At 34.5% G+C, this 19,407-nt stretch overlaps 1 protein-coding gene across 3 annotated transcripts in view; it reads left to right on the forward strand.

Moving 5' to 3' along the window:
• Nucleotides 1-19,407, forward strand: part of LOC106461636 (vitamin K-dependent gamma-carboxylase-like) — a 52,270-nt gene that overhangs the window by 26,652 nt on the left and 6,211 nt on the right. For all 3 annotated transcript variants that reach the window (XM_022388641.1, XM_022388642.1, XM_022388643.1), the window contains exons 6-11: nucleotides 6,833-6,939; nucleotides 7,273-7,436; nucleotides 8,605-8,783; nucleotides 13,487-13,729; nucleotides 17,689-17,843; nucleotides 19,070-19,248. In XM_022388641.1, the coding sequence (XP_022244349.1) occupies nucleotides 6,833-6,939; nucleotides 7,273-7,436; nucleotides 8,605-8,783; nucleotides 13,487-13,729; nucleotides 17,689-17,843; nucleotides 19,070-19,248 (1,027 nt within the window). The remainder of the gene's footprint in view (nucleotides 1-6,832; nucleotides 6,940-7,272; nucleotides 7,437-8,604; nucleotides 8,784-13,486; nucleotides 13,730-17,688; nucleotides 17,844-19,069; nucleotides 19,249-19,407) is intronic.

The following is a 19,407-nucleotide window of genomic DNA, read 5'->3' on the forward strand; positions in this document are numbered from 1 at the left end:
CTTACACTGCTAAATTAGGGATGGTTAGCGCAGATAGTCCTCGTGTAGCTTTGCTCGAAATCCATAACAAACAAACAAACTATCTTGTATACAATAAGCCTGATGTATTAAACTTATCAAACTTAGTTATGCATATCATACAAGGACTAGAGGTTTCTGTGAATCGAATTCTTGGAATCAATACATGTACTGTAAAGAAGAATGAGATATTCGTGTGGACCTATAATTTGTATGTTTTTATTGGTGTTGTTTCTTTACAATTAGATACACCTGTATGATTCTCTGCTTAAGGGTGAAAAGAGTTTCGTCTATAGGACATCCACATTTTACACAATCTAGCATTTGTCAAAACTCTTTATCGGACTTTAGCACCAGGTGTAAGTTTGGCTTTCTTAGGCAAGCATGTGCTAGTGCCAAGCTGAAACATATAGTTTCAAGTGTAAGAAAATATCTACCAGCTAGCTAGGTCAGAAACAGAGGTAAAAGTCAATGATTACAATCCTTTGTTTCTCTATTGATGGAAGATCAACATAAACATCCAGCTTGCAACTGAATTGTCCCTAGCTCTTGTTCATCATGTCACAGGGTATGTCATGAAGGCCGAAAGAAGCAATCTTCAAGAGATCTGGGAAGATGTAGGCGAAAACAAAAGTGTTTGTGTCACGTCTGGAGCTCTGGTGTATGCAGCTTACACTTTAGGGAGGGTGACTGATTTCCTCCTTGGAGACAATTTGACTGAAAAATCATGTACTGTCAAATGGATAGATGCTTCCCTGCCTTACAAACAGTCACACATTGAAAAGTCATAGGGAGCTTGAAAAAATGGCTGGAACCAATGCAAACTCAAATGACATTTTTGAGGACAATTTGATAGAGACTCACTACCCTAACATGTCACAAAGGCTTAGTAACACGTGTCTCTATTATTTTGTTGCATGGATTGATTGGACAACAACAATAAAGATGGAAAGAGGGACTACAAGATCATAAACCCTGCTTGCCCAATCACAAACAGTATGATCCAAAAAAGGAGGGGCAGAGGGAGGACTACTATTACTTTCTGATCCTCCTTTTTATTCCTTTCAGAAATGAGGGCACACTACTTCTTCCAAATAAAAGGCAGAAGAGACTTTTATAGATTAATGAATGCCAGTAACTCAATCCACCATGAAAAATAATATAAAATACTGGAAGTTAAGTCAAAGATCAGTAGCATTAACAAAGCTAGGCAAGAAGCTGGTGAAGGTGAAAAAGTCAGTTAAGAGCTTATGGGTGAAGCTAAGTGAGCTATGGATGATACTTTGGATATGAATGTTAATCCACTTGACTTGCTTGATTTAGATACCCGAGTAGCTTTGCTTAATACCAATCATAGAGATATCTTTGACAGAGTAAAGGACCACTTTCTTCACCAGAAAAGGCACGAAGGTCAGTGTGCCAGTGTGGATTAAGACCACTGCACAAGATCATCACTGGAAAGTCTTTCCTAGTTGAAGCCATCAGAGCTGTATTTGCTAATATTTGGTCAGTTAAAGAGCTTACGTGCGCCCTTAGAGCTCCTATTGGCTTCACTGCTTTCAATGTAGGTGGTGTCACCATGAACCATCTCTTTCAGCTCCCCATATAAAATGAGAGAAGAACTGCAGAGTACTGGTCATTTCCAAAGCATTTTCACTTGACTCTAAAGACCACTCTTAGACATGTTAAAGTGTTTATTTTTGATGAGATATCCATGGTTTCCAATCTCAATTCGGCTTATTTGCACTTGAGACTGAGGGAACTATTTGGCAGTGACGAGTGGTTTGGTGGTACAAACGTTTTGTTTGTAAGATACATTCTCCAATTTTAACCAGTCAGTGGTAATCCAGTATTTCAACGAATCATCCAAAAGGCAATAAACATCTGGAGAGATTCAGTTGTTTGTAATGAATTGACCATGGACTGTCATCTGGTGTTATAGATGGCAGCATACAGTTCACAAATACTTTTCTGCCACAGTAGGTATAATACATCTTTTCGGAAGGGTGAATCTTTGTTAAGTAGCCTAAATTTCACATACTCAGAGAGTTTGGGTTTCTTTCCACACTGGTGGTTTTGACCATAAGCTCCAGTTGGAGAAAGAGCTGTGAAGCAACTCAAATTGAGGTGGTGTTGTTTGTTGTCTAAAGGGCGTTCCTTAACACTAAGCACCTTGTTCTAATCTATGTTTGAGTCTGGCGAGAGCTTGTTGTCTACCAGCTATATTAGTACCATTAGCCTTTTCAAGCATTGTGTTAGTGGCACTGTTGACAACTTCAATCACATGTTTAGTTGAATCATCTACAGCGTTATCACCTATATCCTTGTAAAGCCAGTTGACTTGTTTAAGCTCATCTACAGACTTGTGCACTTTATTAACATCAACTAGGCTACACCAAACGATTCTATGTTTCGTTGGTTTCCCATCGACAATAATGTAAAACTCTGTATCAGATATAAACGATTTGGATTGTTCTGCCTGATCAAGGGTCTTCTTCGTTGGCAATGGGAGAAAGAACATGGTGCCCTTACAGACTTTGAAATAATTTTAAGTGGATACTTTGCTGCTGTACGTATTAAGTCTTATGATGAATGAGCTGTGTACTTAGAGCATCCAGTTTTGCTAGCTTTGGTGGTACAGGGACAATTTGCAAACCATTGAGGACACAATGATTTTGTAGGTCATTGGCACGGATTTGGGGCTTACAGTAATTATATATATATAGTTCTTCACTGTTAGCAGCTGGATTCTGACTGAGAACAAAAGCTTTTAACCTATGTTACACTTGACTTCTAAGTTTGTCATGAGAGAACTTAACTCGAGTGACATTCTTTTATTCACAGCTAATACACACATGCTCGACAAAATCTTCAGTTTTCTTCCCTAACTAGGCTATGATAACAACATGCTCAATCAAAAGTTGTGCTTCTCTATTGAGTTGCCTAAGCTTTGAGACAGCACTCCCATTATCTGAAATGCCCTGTTCATAACTGAGAAGAGCTTGATAGTTTTGTGTGCCAGTGAATTCTATCAGTTTTGCAAAATCACCCTTACATAATGCTGTGTCACTCATTCTAACATAGAGTTGACTGCTTAAAACAGTGAAAATTTTTTGCAAAAACCTAGACAGTACTGAATATTCAGAGCTTACTAGTACCCCCGTCATCATTGTTGCACACCGATGGATGACCAAGGCATGCTTTTGGAATGTCAATGCCATCTGTTGTAACAATTTTGTAACAATGTATATTAAGTAAATCCTTATCACAAGCTTCTAAGACTTGTCACACCTATTTAATTGGCTCATCAAAGGCTTGATTCAGTGAGAGTAGGGTATCGTTTTTGTCACTTGTGAAAGTTTTACACTCATTAGTACGTTTCCACACCTTACGTTTCATTGTACCATCTTTGTAGCAAATTACCACTTCTTCTGCTACTATGCACTTCCCATTTTAATAATGGACAGTATAAAGTACCTATAAATTATTATATGGTAAGCTGAATCCTAAAAGAAAGGCTCAATGGAGGCAATGTGTCTCCGTCTTCACCAAAGCCTTTCTTTTCATTGATTACAAAGACATCGATCAATCTATATGTAATAAGCAAATTACCAGCTTGCTTTCTGCAAAAGTGAAATGTCTTTGCTAGTAGTTTAGAAGCTCAAATTTTACAGAAAGCTCTATTTAACACTTTGGTGGACATTTTTTCAGTTTGGCTATTTTGTTGCCTTCTGAAAGCTTCCTTTAGTTCTTCCATTTTTCTTTGACTATTCCCAGGAATAGTTTCTTTTCTGTCAAGCATTGGCTCTTCTAGAGCATACTTATCCCTTTTTGGGGGCACAGATAGTGAACTTCTTCCTAGAGTAGAAAGTTCTGGTTGCTTTATTTCCTGCCACAAATATATTTTTATAATCTAATATGGCAGACAGCCCTACTTATAACCAAGTTTTTCTCGTGGATTTTCTTCGAACTAGCTCAAGAGGCTGCCACGCTCTTCTCAGCATCTTTACTGTAACTAACTTTGAAACTACTATGAGAAACCATTCTGCTCTTTTCTAAGTCTTTGTTATAACTTCTTTTCGATGTAGTTCGAGGGGAAGATCCTTGTCTTTCAGGATTTACCTGTCTACTTGCTTTAGAATAAGCTTTCTCATTACCCTAGTTTTCCTATAATTCTTTTTTCGCGAGGATAAAGCCCTTTACTTGTTATCCTGATAATACCTCCTCCTTTTTAGCCTTCTAATTTTTACTAAAGAAGGCATGCTGATACTATTCATGTAAAGTATACCACCAGGAGTACAAATATAGTTTCAACTTATCTTCAGTTGGATGGGAGGCTTGTTTGACAGAATGAGTAGCACAGTCGGACAAAATGACAGTCTCACGTGAGCACAAATGGAAGAAATCCAGATGCCAGTTCGACCCCCCCCCCCAAAAATAAATAGCGATCACCTCAGGCTCAATAAAATAATTGATATATTAAATAGTTGACCTGTAGTGTATGATTAACCATCGTCAAAAGCTGACTGATTCAGCCTTGCAGTCAGGGTTCACCTTATAAACGCTTGTAACATTTTCAACTTGAATAATTTTAACGACGAAAAACTGGAAACAACACTCTCTAACCAAGGCTTATATACAGCAAAAACTGGTTGCGGCAGTTTGAACTAGTTGTAGACAGCCATGCTACGTATGAAATGCTTCATGATTGCAGACTTGATTTAATTTACAATATGTATTATAAAGTCCTTGCAAAAGAGCGTAGCTTGTCTTTTAGCCTATATAGTGAAGCTTCTCTTAAGACTCACTCTACATTAGGATACCGCATACTACTCACAGTTTCCAGATCTTGACACGCAATGCTGTAGATCGAAAAGACCACACTATTTCACTGTTTATTTGACCATACGTACTCAGTATATGAAGTGAGCAGCCCGTGTATGTATTTCAAAATGGCGTCTCTGTTCAAGGTATTACCTGATGTATATCAAGTACCTCTTCTTTTTGGTAATGTTTGGTATAGAAAAACGCTGGAACTAGCATGTGGTCTCTGTGCTATTGTTCTATTTGGTGCAGTTATAACTATGATAAGTCTGTTTTTTACACAGTTAGAAGCGTTTAACAATGTCAGTCAGTCAGTGAGATCGAGAAATTTGTGGTTTTTATGAAGTTTTTGTATCCGCTTTGCTGATTTTTATGTTTATCACCTAAGAGTATCTTTCAAATAATTTTTGAGATTTATTAATTGTTGTTAAAGGTATATATGAGAAAATAGTTTGTATTGCATGTACTGTATATCCGCCCCATTCATACTATAAATACTACTGTACTTATGATAAAGCAAAGGTTAAGTTTGTCATATATTGTATGTTGTTTCTTTTGGTAGCTTATTTAGGACAGATTAAACATGCATTATAGCTGTATCGTTTAGTAGACTTACTAGTATATGTCAGCCATGCAAATATGGTTATTTTGTTCAATGTAATAACTAGCAGTGGTTAAATTTGTCATGCATTTTACGTTGCATCGTTAAATAGATTTATTAAGATAGATTTCATTTATCATGAATTAGGGTTTGTTTTAATTAATTGTTTCATTTACAAAATATATGCCTGTTCAAGCAATCACCAGTTGATGTAAGTGATAAATTAATTATGGTAAAGGTTAGTCGTTTAACCAATAAAATACAGAACGTGTTAAAGTCACCATATTTTTTTGTATATTTTCCCTTTTAAGTACATTCATTTATCTAACAGTATGATATTTCTTGTTATTTATAAATACATTTGATAAATATAATCTGAACTATCATTTAGAAACGTCAACATCTGATATTAGGCAGAAGTTCTTTATACACCCCCCCCCCCCAGTGGCACAGCGACATGTCTGCGAACTTACAACACAGGAATCCGGGTTTCGATACCCGTGGTTGGTAGAGCACAGATAGACCATTGTGTAGCTTTGTGCTTAATTACAAAAAAAAATCTTCATACAAAAAAAAAAAAAACCAATAACGGAAATGATTCCAATTTAAATTGCAGTTCAGATAAGAGAGTGGCCAAACTAGTCAACTGGCTCAGTTCCGGTTTTAATTTATCAATGAAAAAGCCTTCTTGAATCCAAAAATAGTTATTAATTAGGTGTTGTTAAGGCACGAAACATTGCACTCAAACCATCCTTGTTACTAGGCTTACAATCCATTCACCCTAGGATTATTCAATGCAACGACATGTACCCACGTGACAGATTCAGAATAATTTTAGGTCATCGCCACGGCTAGTTCTGAATATTATCTCCAGTTTAAAGGTAGCCTCCTCTTTACGAAATTAAAACTGTAATAGAATCAATTATCTTGCTTCGCCAAAATGTTTTTTAGGCTATAAAATTGAATTTTGGTGCATTGTGTTCTAAGAGATTGAAAGTTCTCCTTAAAAAGACTTATTTTGAGTTTGAGTTTAACATTAATTTTGAACCAAGTGCCCTCTATATTTATTGTGAAGGAGAACGCAAAAATTAAATTAACTTTTCTAAACTGATTAACAGTTGATCTGCCACAGTTTAAAGATGTCAAAATCATACTAGTGTTTTACGTTGTTTTGTTTTTTTTACCAAGGGAAGCTATTGAGAAGTGTGCAACAGCCTACATTCAACATTATGTTCATCATAGACTGCAAGGCAGGGAAAGAAATATACTAATTTCCTATGTTTCGGAATTTCAATACACCCTAAAGTGTTCTCACTCACTCTCTGTTACTAGATGATATTTTTACGGTACAAATTGTGATGATATTTTTTATATTTCGTCTTGTTTCAGATATTTCTGGTGTATTTTATAGCCGGTTTGAAAAAAACGGACAAAGACTGGGTTGGAGGTTATTCAATGAAATATCTTTCTGCTCATTGGGTGTTTGATATATTTAAGTAAGAACTGTTTCGTTTTCTAAAAATATTCTATTAAATCACAACAAAATATTAATTCCGTATACAAGTATTTTATAAAGTTATTTTTAAAGTTTGAAATAAAAAATTCTAACCTGTATTCCAATATGTTTAGTAGTAGTTTGTTTTCTACTCGAGAACTGAATAAATGTAGCATATCTGGCTAAAAGGCTTAAGCATTTTTGAAAGCACACACTGGCATTAAATTTCATTTCTATTTAAATTAAAGCTTCTGTTGCTTATAGTTTATTCCCATGAGATAAACTTTCTTAGTTCTCTTTTCATTTAGTTATAAAACAACATATCTTTTTCTAGATTCATACTAGAAGATGAACACATTGATTATTTTATCGTTCACTGGGGTGGATTCCTTTTAGACTTAACCATTGGATTCTTCTTGTTTTTGGATTCTAGTCGTCCTATAGCCTTTATCTTCTGTGGAGCTTTTCATTTAATGAATTCTCGACTGTTTTCTATTGGTAAGTCTAGCAATGTTCTGAATGTCATAATGCTTAAAGAACTACCATAAGATGTAGTGTTGAAATAATGTATACTTTTAACCTTGCAATGTTTGTAAGAGCGGTTTAAGCTTTTACGTGAGAAAGCCGATGAGTGAAAATATACTTTGGAACTGGGGATTAAACCCAGCACCTCTGGCTAATAGAACCACTTTTTTATTACTAAGCTATCCGAAAGTACAATCCATCTCCCGTTCTTTTTTCACCCGTAAGACTCTTTAACTGTGAGTATGATAACTATACTACTTTAGGTATTGGTAAATTAACCCACTAATTGCCAGGCCAGATACGAGGGTGGACTGCTCATTGGTATAGTAATGACCTTGTTAGTCAGAGGTCCTAGATTCATAAATGGATTTGAAGTATGAGCGATGTGTTTATTAAGATAAAAATTTAATAAACAATGTCCAGTTTTTGATCACTATTATATATCTAAGCTAATAAAATGAATACTTACCATTAGTTGTATTTCGACGTCAAAATCATGGCCATATGAGTTTTGACTTAAGCATTTGTATAATTAGGAAGATGTGCAGTAAGGCTGAGGACATTTAGTTTGTTTGTTCTTGTTCAACAAAAGCAAGTTTTTTTTTTCTCATGGAAGAATACACCAAATTAGCAATTATGACATAGAGTACTTTATGTAAAAGTATGCACTTGATAATCCAGTATAGTATTTGTGGTTTAACCAGAGGAATCCTTTTATTAATATAGTTAATCAGGCTGAACAAGATCACAAGTGGCTATATACAATGGACTATATACGTTGTTGTTTAATCTGAACGGGTATTATCTCATGCAGAAATGAATCTTTCTGCACGTTATAGGGCCGCTACGTTGAACACAGTTTATAAAATACAAATACACCTCACCATTCAGTCAGTGTTTAATAAAATACAGCATATGCTAATGACCGTGTCGCAAAATTTGTGTAGAATCAGATATTAATGTTGGTAATTGAAAACAAGTCATCAAGGATATAGAATCTAAAATGTTATCATTTTTAGTAGAAAAGTAAAATATAACAAAAAAGTGTGTATTCTAGAGAATTAATATTTATCTTTTATTTTTAATTTCTATAATCAACGAAATTCAGTGAGATAAATTTTCCGTGGTGTATTTCTGTTAGGAATGTTCCCTTATGTCATGCTAGCCACGATGCCTATATTCTGTTCTCCTGATTGGCCCAGACCCTTTATTTCTTCTGCTCCTGCCTTTCTTAAATGGTGTTTGCCAGTCAATGAACCCCCACAGTGGAATCCTTATTGTATAGAATGCCCGGTGTCGGAAAATAAAAAAGGACCTAGAGTAAGTATTACACCCTTCATAATTTATATTAGTTTTTGAGATAAATGACCATTATTTAAATTTCCCTTGTATTTATATTTCATGTTGTGTACTTTGCCAGAACGATCTTGACACTTCGTTCTTTTATGTATTACTTTTATCCTGATTGGAATAATGAAAGATGTGCTGTTAGATGGAGTGAATGCACTATTCTATTATTCTATCTCCTGTATGCTAATTCATAATTGATTCTCGCGTACATAAAAAAATTGAACAACTTTGACTTTATGTAGCTGGTCTTCCACTCCTACTTAAATTTCATCTTCCTTGAGAAGAACCAGTCATACTGATGGTTTTACAAATATATCAATATAAATTAAAATATTTATCATCTATGAAGTTATATTTCATAGTTTGTATAAGTATTTCATAAGAGATATAGTTTGTAAGTGAATCATACACAGAATACTAGTGCGATAGAAATAGGAAAAAGTAGTTCAGCTTGTCAACTGAAATTCTAAAGTAATTGTATAGGCCTATGTGGACTTTTGGTAAGAAGAAGAGAACCAGTGTTTATGACTTACCTATGATCTCTATAATGTAAAACAATTCTGTAAATACGTTTAACTATTTCCAAATATATATATATATTATTTTGAAAACAAGTAAGTGTTGTTCGTTTATTTTTTAATTTATCGCCAACAAAGTCACAGACATCTACTGTAGGAGAATCCTAAGCCCAACAGCAACAACACAATATATATTTATGCTCTTAAGAAGTATAAGTAAAAACCTTTAATTGACAATGTAATCAATTATTCTTCTTGTCTCCTTTTCTACTGTAAGTCTTACTCTAACATATTAAACGTTAGGCCTATGTTAATAGTTAGACCTATCACTTCTACTGCACTTTACTTCACGCCGAACTTTTCCTTGGTTGTGACTTTACTCTTTTCTGCTATTGTTCGTCTGCTGTTTCCGCTCGTCTGACGCTATTTACATGTTTATCACTTAATCCTCTGCATCCTTCTAGAAATCGCTGTATTCTCGACGTCAATATATTGCACGCGACATTCGATAATCTCAACATCAATGAATTATAAACACAACTTCCAATAATCGTCTGCTTTTAACTCTCTTATTATAAAAACACACACTAAGCAATCAAAAACTTTTAACTCACAAATTAAATTAATTAATACTACCTAGACTAAACAGTGTTTTATATCATAAACCGCTCTTCAAGATAAATATTTACAATATTTTTTTTCACTATATACAAAGACTGTCTTCTCATCTTCTAAACCAAAATTTACAGTTCCTTTGTCTGTCTCTTCTAGGGTAGAGTCTCCAACAATGCTTCTTCTTAACTGGATCCCTTGTCTTCATCTTGATCTTGTGTTGCCTGAGGTCTGTATTTCCTTATCTATCTGTATATTGACACAGTAAATTTTGTTCCTCTTCCTTCTTATCAGTCAGCTTGATACTTATGTTGACGTCTTTATATGCCTCATCTCTACTCAGCGGTCTTAAGCTTAGTAGGTTCCTATCTTCTGTAATGAAGTCACTGTCTTCAGATTCTGCTTCTATGACAGCCACACCTGCTATGCCCATTTGTACATGAATAGCTACACCCACAAAGTCGTCTTCGCTCTTAAAGTACCTCTTCAACAGATTGGCATGGTAGACCTTAGTCATCCCATTCACTTTAACTTTATAGTGTATTCTGTTGACCACTTCCTGTACTGTGATAGGTCCTTTCCACTGCCGAATAAGTATGTTGTTGTCTGTGGGTCTGAAATGTCAACTCTTGGTCTTGTTATTGTAAAGGTTTTTCTGACTATTTTTGAGTTTGGCGTCCCCAGTAAAACTGTTTTGATAGGTCCAGTTTAATTATTCCTTTTGGTTCTCTGTTCTGTAAGCATCTTTCCCCCTTTGTCTTGTGTTCGTATTTCACTGGGGCATTGTCTCAAAGTTCCTTCAACATCCGTGAACCTACATTCAAAACTTTAAGAGTTTGACATCTTGCTTGCTCCTTTACCTTTGAGCTCTTCTGATGACTGAAGTTGCTTCGGCAGTTTTCCTCTTTGTCTAGTTCCTCTAAATTCTTATTACCTGGTATATTTCGAATCACTAAGTTGTATAATGGTTCCTTTATATACATAACCTCAAGGTCTCCTACATAATATGGAGCATCCACCTTTATTTTTGTTGTGGAAAACTTTCTCACTGTCCCATTAATTACCACACATAGACGTACCTTACCTGTCATCAGATACTAGACTGGTCCTCAGTGCTGCACTACTGCACCTAGTGTCTCGTAAAACCTTTACTTTCTTATCTCCATCATAGCCCACACATATTGGCATATTATGGTTTGTTTCCACCTCTTGATATTTGTAACATGCTCCAATCATTATTGGCACTGTTGATCCATTTGCTAACTTGAGCCGATCATTAGTCGTGCACTGATCAATCATTCTTTTTTTTGTATTGAATCTGAAGAGTAGTCTTGATTATCTTTCTTCTGGCAGCAGCATCCCTTGTGCCAGTCACTCTTTTATTGTTTCTTATCAGCACTGTCTTTGTAATTAGCTCCAGCTGTTTTACGTTGAGACTTCTGCTGTTGTTTGCTGGTGATGGGCATGCACTCCTTTGCAATATGTCCCATCTTATAACAAACATAGCATCTCTTCTTTCTTCTGTCTATTAATCTCCTGTCACTTTTGGTAAACTCCTGCTGCTGGTCATCCATCACTGGTTTCAAATTTAACTGGATATTCTTGGACTTGCTAGTTATACTTCCTCCATCGGCTTCCACATACTGTTCTGCCTGTTTGATCATCTCGTCTACATCTTTTGTTTCTCTCTCTCCTTTACGAACAGTGACATGTCGTTTGAACACGTGATCATGAACTGTTCTAGCAATAATAGGTCTGCCAGTCCTTCAAAACTATTGTTACATTTTGCCATGTCAGTCCATCTTGTGAAGTATCGCCGCAGACGTGCCATAAACTGAAATAGTTTCTCCATTGTCGGATTTGACTCCTCTGAACTTCCGACTACAACCTTCATCAGTAAGTTCATATTTTTTTAGTAAAGCCACTTTTAAATTGTCATAGTTTATGGCATATTCTGACTTGTAGGCCTTTTCCTGTGAGAAGTAGTCTGAGACAGACTGCCCAGTCGCATTTGTCCCAGTTCTGACTTTGGGCGAACCTTTCATATCTCTCCAGGAAAGCATCCATGCCATCTTTATGTTCATGAAATTTGGTCAGCTTAGGTCAGCTGGCCCTAACTTCATTTGGGTCCTTTTTCATTTGGTTGGATGAGCTTTGCAATCTCATTTTGTGCTCTTATTTTCTCTATTTCCAGCCTCTTCTTTCCTCATTTTCTTCTCTCTCCCCTTTCTTCTTTCTTTCTTTGTGCTTTTATTCTTTCTATTTTATTTTCTTCTTTTAATTTTTATTCTTCTCTTCTCTGCATATGCTCTTCTTTCTCTAGTTCTTGTTGTTGTTTAACAGACTCTCGTATTTCACTGCCTTTTAACCTAAGCCATTCTCCAATTTCTATAATTTTATTAAAATTTGACATGATTAATAGCGTGATTATAATATCTACACTGTTTTCGTTACTACTACAGTTTTGCGTATATAGGCCTACTTATTTTCGCTGTCGTTCACGTTTTCTTCTATCGCCTTTTATCACTGTATAATTTTGGCTGTGGCTCGCCAATTGTCAAATGTTAAGTTATGTTCGCCAATTGTCAATTAACGGCTTTTACTTATACTTCTTAAGAATATAAATATATACTGTGTTGTTTTTGTTGGGCTTAGGATTCCTCAACAGTAGATGTATGTGGCTTGTTGCTGATAAATCCAAAAATAAACGAACAGCACTCGCTCCACTTATGTTCAAAATAATATATATTCGGAAATAGTTAAACGTATTTGTAATTTCCTTACACTATAGAAATCATAGACATATCATAAACACAACATGGTTCTCTTCTTCTTGTCAAAGGTCCACCTAGGCCTATTCAGTTACTTGAGAATGTCAGTTGACAAGCCGAACTACCTTTCTCTATTTCTATTGCATTAGTATTCTGTGTATAATTCACTTACAATTGTGGTACAAGTTACCGCAGTCGTATACTGCTCTTCCAGCAATCGTTTGGTCTTCTTCCTTGAAAATATTTTCTGTTCCTTTTGTCAAAGTGCACTCAGGCTGATTACTCCAGAACTACGCTTTGACAGAATACATTCTTCTTCTTATCTCCTTTTCTAATGTTAGTCTTACTTTAACATATTAAACGTTAGGCCTATCACTTCTACGGCACTTAACTTCACGCCGAACTTTACCTTGGCCGTGACTTTATTCTCTTCCACTATTGTCTGTTTGCTGTTTCCGCTCGTCTCTCACTATTTATATGTTTATCATTTAATCGTCTGCCCGCCTTCTAGAAATCTCTATGTTCTCGACGTCAATGTATTGCACGCGACATTTGATAGTCTCAACATCAATGAATTATAAACACAACTTCCAATAATCGTCTGCTTTTAACTCTCTTATTATAAAAAACAACAACTAACAATCATGGTAGCGTTCTGCTAATAATATATATAACAAAGTCATAAGCAGAACAAGTTAATTTTATAAAAGGTCAAACTCACTATGATCCAAAAATTATTCTTGGTCAATCTGACATCTTTTTTATTCACTAGCATTCAAATAATGAGTCATCCGTCAGTTCTTGGCACAAAGCGGTTGTCGTTGGTCTCTGTGGATATTTTGCTGTCCAGGCATTTTTACCTTACTCCCACTGGCTAACCAAGGGCTACAATACCTGGACTCAAGGACTATACGGATATTCATGGGACATGATGGTTCACAATTGGAAGCATCTTCATACCAAAGTTACTGTAGTTGAGAGTAGGACTGGCCAGGAGTTGTATTTAGACTCAGAGGTAACCTCAAACTGCCACTCAGCTGTATATTGTTGGAAATATCGTGCCAATAATAAGACATTTTTAGTTATATCACAGAATGTTAGATTTTATATCTTTTTGTTATTGTATCATATGTACACAGGGTAATTAATCATATAAATGACCATCACTAATACCCTTTAAAATCTATCACACGACTAATAAGTGTAATTTATTACGTGAGTGAAGAAATGTTTTTATTAAAATCACGTAATGTTCGATTTACATAACAAATGAATGTAGTTCCGAAAAACTGAAGAATAATTTTGTTCTTGTACCTTCCAGTTACTGTTCAAATATTTATTATGTTCATACAGGGTCGTAGCTAGAAAGAAAATTTACCTGAGGTCCAAACATTGACAAGTACATAGGGCCAGCCATATATATTGTATGCCTTTCCATGTGGACTAAAATTAAACAGTACGTTACATTTAATTTCAAATTTTAACTCATAACTAGCTAGCTACAGCCATGCGTTCAATCGAACTCTCGTAAAAGCTACTCTTCCTGGGACTGTGGCTCACACAACTGAACAAGAATTGTAACTATTAGGACTATTGATCATCGATAGCCATGCTGATTTACATCAAATTTTCATGGTTCCTGATCCTTAGTTATTATTAATGTTAGTGAGGATTCTTGGTTATTTCGATTAAGATAAATAAAATAACGACCTATATCTCTAGAATCTATCTTTATTAGCTCAGAATTTCGTTATTAAAGCTTCGTTAGGAGTTATCGATATCCTAAATATTCATTAATTCAGTTGAAGCCTTAGTTAATAAATACTCATATAGTTACACCAACGAAGCTAAGTCAGAATAATGCAAAGTTCTCAAAGAAAGTAATATAACTGTAGAAGATGATATTTACTCAACAAAGGACCAACGTTTGCAATTTCAACTAGACAGACATTTTATCATCTTTATAGCAAATGTTACACAAAATACGACAAAGAATATTATGAGTATGATAACAGAAAACAGAGATGACTTAGAACTTATAAATATTTCAACAGATTGGTTAGAACGAGCTCTGACGTTTGTGTTAAGTAATGGGTATGTAAGATTTAAGGGGGAATTTTATAAACAAATCAGAGAAATAGCTATAGGAAATAGAATAGCAGTAATCTTGGCTGTCATATTTATGCATATGCTTGAACTGAAAACATTTAATTCTTGAAAAACAGGAGGAAATATAGACTCATTAATCTGGTATAGATTTATAGATGATATATTTGGAGTGTGGAACACTAACTTTGTGTCTCTTATTAGTTTCAATGAGTTCAGAATACTGTTCACCCATTCACAGAATTTACACTTGCTTATGCCACACCAGGTAGAAACTGTTTTTATATACTACAATTCATGTCAAGAATAAGTAAATCATTACTGGTATTTCCAGCAAGCCATCTACTAAAGATCTAAATTTGAATTTCCACTTGCATCATATTCCCGCAGTAAAAAAGAGGTGGTTATCGGCTACCTCCATAGGATATAGTTTGTAATAAATAAAGAAGTATAGGAGGAGGCTAGGGAAAATTTGATGACTCTTTTAAGGAAAAATGCTTATCCACGAGAAGTTATACAAAACATAATAAGAAATTTTGATAGGCAAAAAGAAAATAGACATGTCCTCTTGATCCATAGAAATATAAGAAGCACATGTAAAGCTCATGTTACTTGAGTGATTCCATATATAAGTGATAATATCACCACAAAACTGAAGAGGATGATTACAACATCAGACTTCCTTATTAAAATAGTACAACAACCAGGTATTTCCCTTAAATCATTAATAACAAGTTCAGCATACAAGAAAGAACACGATATATAAAAAATAACTGTAAAGCCATTGAATATGGACTACACGATCGATGATATAGCAAGAACGTTGTTTTGGAAGTAACTTTTGGCTAATGATCTAGTACGTAAAAAGGAGAAACTTCACTCGTACACGATGGAATATCTGAACATGTGCGTGACATCCAAAACCTCAATACTAACAGTGCTATAGCTGAACATTATGAAAAAGAGCATGGGATACCACAAGCAAATAACATTTTATTCGATGTCAGTATCTTATATAAATGCCATAGTTTTCCGGACCCAAACATTAAATACTCCATTTCATTTTAAGGAAAAAACCCTATAATGAACAAACATAACGGCTGATGTTTAGTGTAGAAACGTTAATAGGAATCTTAAGATTTTAATATGTCTACGGATTTACAACACTAAAATCGAGTTTCGATCCCCTTTGTGGCCAGAGCACAGATAGTCCATTGTGCAACTTTGTGCTTAACTTCAAACAAACAAATAAAATGTATTTTGCGACATTGTTTTGTGTATGTATTGATATAATATATATAGATACAAATATGAAGAGGTACACATAACGTATCCTATTCTCAATCCTATGATTTTAATAATGCACCTGTTGTTTTACATATATCATTTATTTACATTATTAGTTTGATTCGTTTCAACAATTTAAATTTGAGAATGTTTGATATTATCTATGACCTGAACTTTCTAAACACGTTCTAAAATTGTTCAATTTACTGATGATGGTGTTCCAATTATATTCAACTGAATTAGTGAACTTGTAGGATATTGACAGCTCCTGACGAAGCTGTAATAGCGAAATATTAGGCTAATAAAGATGTAATTTGGAGATACAGGTCGTTATTTTATTTGCCTTAATACAAATGTCTCGTAATAACTCCAATTTGCTTTAAACAAAGTCAAGAATAAGGTTTCTTGGTTGGCTGAAGTCTTTACTAGTTTGACATAATGAAAACTGACTTTACAGAAAGATATATTAAATACCTTTTATATTATCAAATGACAATATACATGTTGTAAAGTATCTCATGAGAGATATCTCATTCTCTCATTTTATAATATATTATTGTCAAGAAAATAATAACGGTAATTTAGCTGCAATTAAAAGTCAGAAACAAACGTGTATATTAATTGTATCAGTGTAGCATTTTGCTGTGCAATTTAATAATAGAGCTATTGTACGCTATATCCTACCTGAATGGTGCATGCACATTACAAACGTTTAATTGGTAGATATAATAATAATTGCTATCCTCCATCCTCAGTCTATCATATTTGAAGCGTGTTTCAAATGATTGGGATTATTACTTTACAGTTTTATCATGCTCTTTATATCTGCTAACAAATACAATTTTAACTTTATAAAAAGCTTAAGTCGTAGAAAAAATGTTTTATAAAACTAAAAATCATCTATCTGTATCATATAAATTTTCTAATGAAAAATCTATATCAGTAGTCAGTATTTTAGCCCAGTGTTTCTGAGAAAATGCTACACGTACTCTTTGGGATACGCGAAACAAAAGAAAAACTGAAACTAAAACAAGTCAGAAAAAAATAGTTTACTTTGTTCATTGTTGTAATTAAGTAATAATTATAATGTTTTTATGTATTCAAAGTTTGTGAATTATAGATACTAGTAGCGATAATAGTGAGAATTTTGCACCTGAAAAAATGTTATTTTGTATTTATTTTCAGTATCAGAATCATGGAGGTATGTGAATTTGTAATAAATTTTGAAAGGAGTACGCTAGCTTCAAAGGTTTATGAACCACCGTTTTACGGGATCATAATGTCATTTCATAATTTTCAAAACCATTTAATTTTTCCGCGTCTTATTACATGTGTAATATGTGTTGATTTAGAATATGCATAGGAATTATTTTTTCTTGTTCTTAAACTTTAAATTGAAGTTAAATAACTCGATTTGAGATGCTTTTAATAGAAAATTACAGGGCCGACCTCAGTATAACCGGTATGACTCTCTCTCTGCATGACTGGACACATAGTTGAAGATTTAATAGAACCATCATTACGGCATAGTGAAGGGTCGACCTTAGTATAATGGATATTATGATGTAACTCTCTCTCCAGGCCTGGACCCACAGCTGGAGATGGACCCATCATGCCGACATGGTCAAGCAGTTTGCCTCGTGTGTTGCTAGTAGACTGGAAAGCCAATACAACATCACGGACATTGAAATTTACGTCGATGTTTGGCTGTCTCTAAACGGCCGCTTTTCTCAAAGGTACTTCTAGAAAATTCAAAATATTCTACAGTTAAACAAAAGTGTTTATTCGAAAGATTTGAAATGTTAAGGAAATTATAATCAAACTATATTTATTACTTTCATTATATTTTAAAAACTGATACAAATTTAACAAATAAAACTGATCAGCTGAGCGGTAAGTATGAAGGTTTACGATGCTAAAAATCGGGTTTCGATACCCGTGATGGGTACAGCACCGATAGCCCTTTGTTTAGCTTTGTGTTTAACAACAAAAACAACCAACCAGGTGATCAAGTCAGTGAGTTATATTTTCTGTAAACATCCAGCTTAATAATATTTACCACGTGACTATAAGTTATGTATATATATATATATATATGGTACTGATAAAACAAACATGTATAAAACCTCCATATGAAAAATATTTAGTAAATGTTTTCTAGAGATATTTTACATCTTATTGAATCCAAATAATTCAAGAAATTGTACAGTTTAAGAAAGAAGCTTGGCTAGAAATCCAAGTAATAATTGTTTTTAAATAAAATGTTATAGACATTGAAAATATTGAAGCTATAGACAAAAGAAATGTTAAGATATTTTTACAGAAATATGTGGTTGAGTAATTGATTCACAAAGATAACAGGAAGGTTTAGAAATAAAATATATTTTCCCCACACATTCCATGTGAAAAAATTTCGTTCGGTGAATGATTGCGTCAATAAGTCAGGCGTCTGTTGCTAGTGGTATCACGTGTTATATGTTTCCACGATAGGTGGCGTGCGAAAAATTACAAACCGACATTTTCGAGAGGCATTCTTTTGAACAATGCTATGTGAATAGTTCTCAACGAAGAAGTGAAGATATGAGAAGCCAAAATTTACAGAGACGATTCATTCTTTTTTTGGCCTCTCATAGGACGGTGTGTATGGATAACCAAACGCTGTTTTTAAAGCAGCTGTACACAAAACGATTCGGAACACTACATCTACAAGTTGGCGATTTGATGACGCTCATATAATAATGAAGGATTTTATGTTTGAAAGTGATGTCTGGTCATCCCAACTTTCTATGCCATTGGTTTACGTTTGTTGGTTGCAATCTGATGAGGTGGCCTACAGAAAATAAGATCCTGTTTCTTTCTGAATACTATTCGTACTTTTGAATAAATGAAAATTATGTATAACAGAGAGGAATCCATATATTATTTATTTTAATTTTCTATGTTTCTATTAATTTCATTGTAGAGTATATGATCCAACTGTGAATATTTTGGAAGCCGATTGGTCGCCTTTCCGCGAGATTACGTGGGTATTGCCTGTTCTAACTGAGCTTTCTGATTGGCGTACTGTATTAAGAGATGTCGAAAACAGTTTGGAAAAGGAGTCAGAACACATGGATGCTGTGTTCGTTGCTGATTTTCCTGGTAGGGGAAATATTTATGTAATTAGCAGTGAGTACAGTGATAGTGATGCCAGTATCTGAATCATATGTACACAGCGTGGTCACAAGTAAACAGACACCACCTTTTCAGAAAAAATGAAATTTTTCAGTCATATTCACATGAATTGATATATCTATAACT

The sequence above is a fragment of the Limulus polyphemus genome, unplaced genomic scaffold (assembly GCF_000517525.1).
Source record: "Limulus polyphemus unplaced genomic scaffold, Limulus_polyphemus-2.1.2 Scaffold1002, whole genome shotgun sequence".
Taxonomy (NCBI): domain Eukaryota; kingdom Metazoa; phylum Arthropoda; class Merostomata; order Xiphosura; family Limulidae; genus Limulus; species Limulus polyphemus.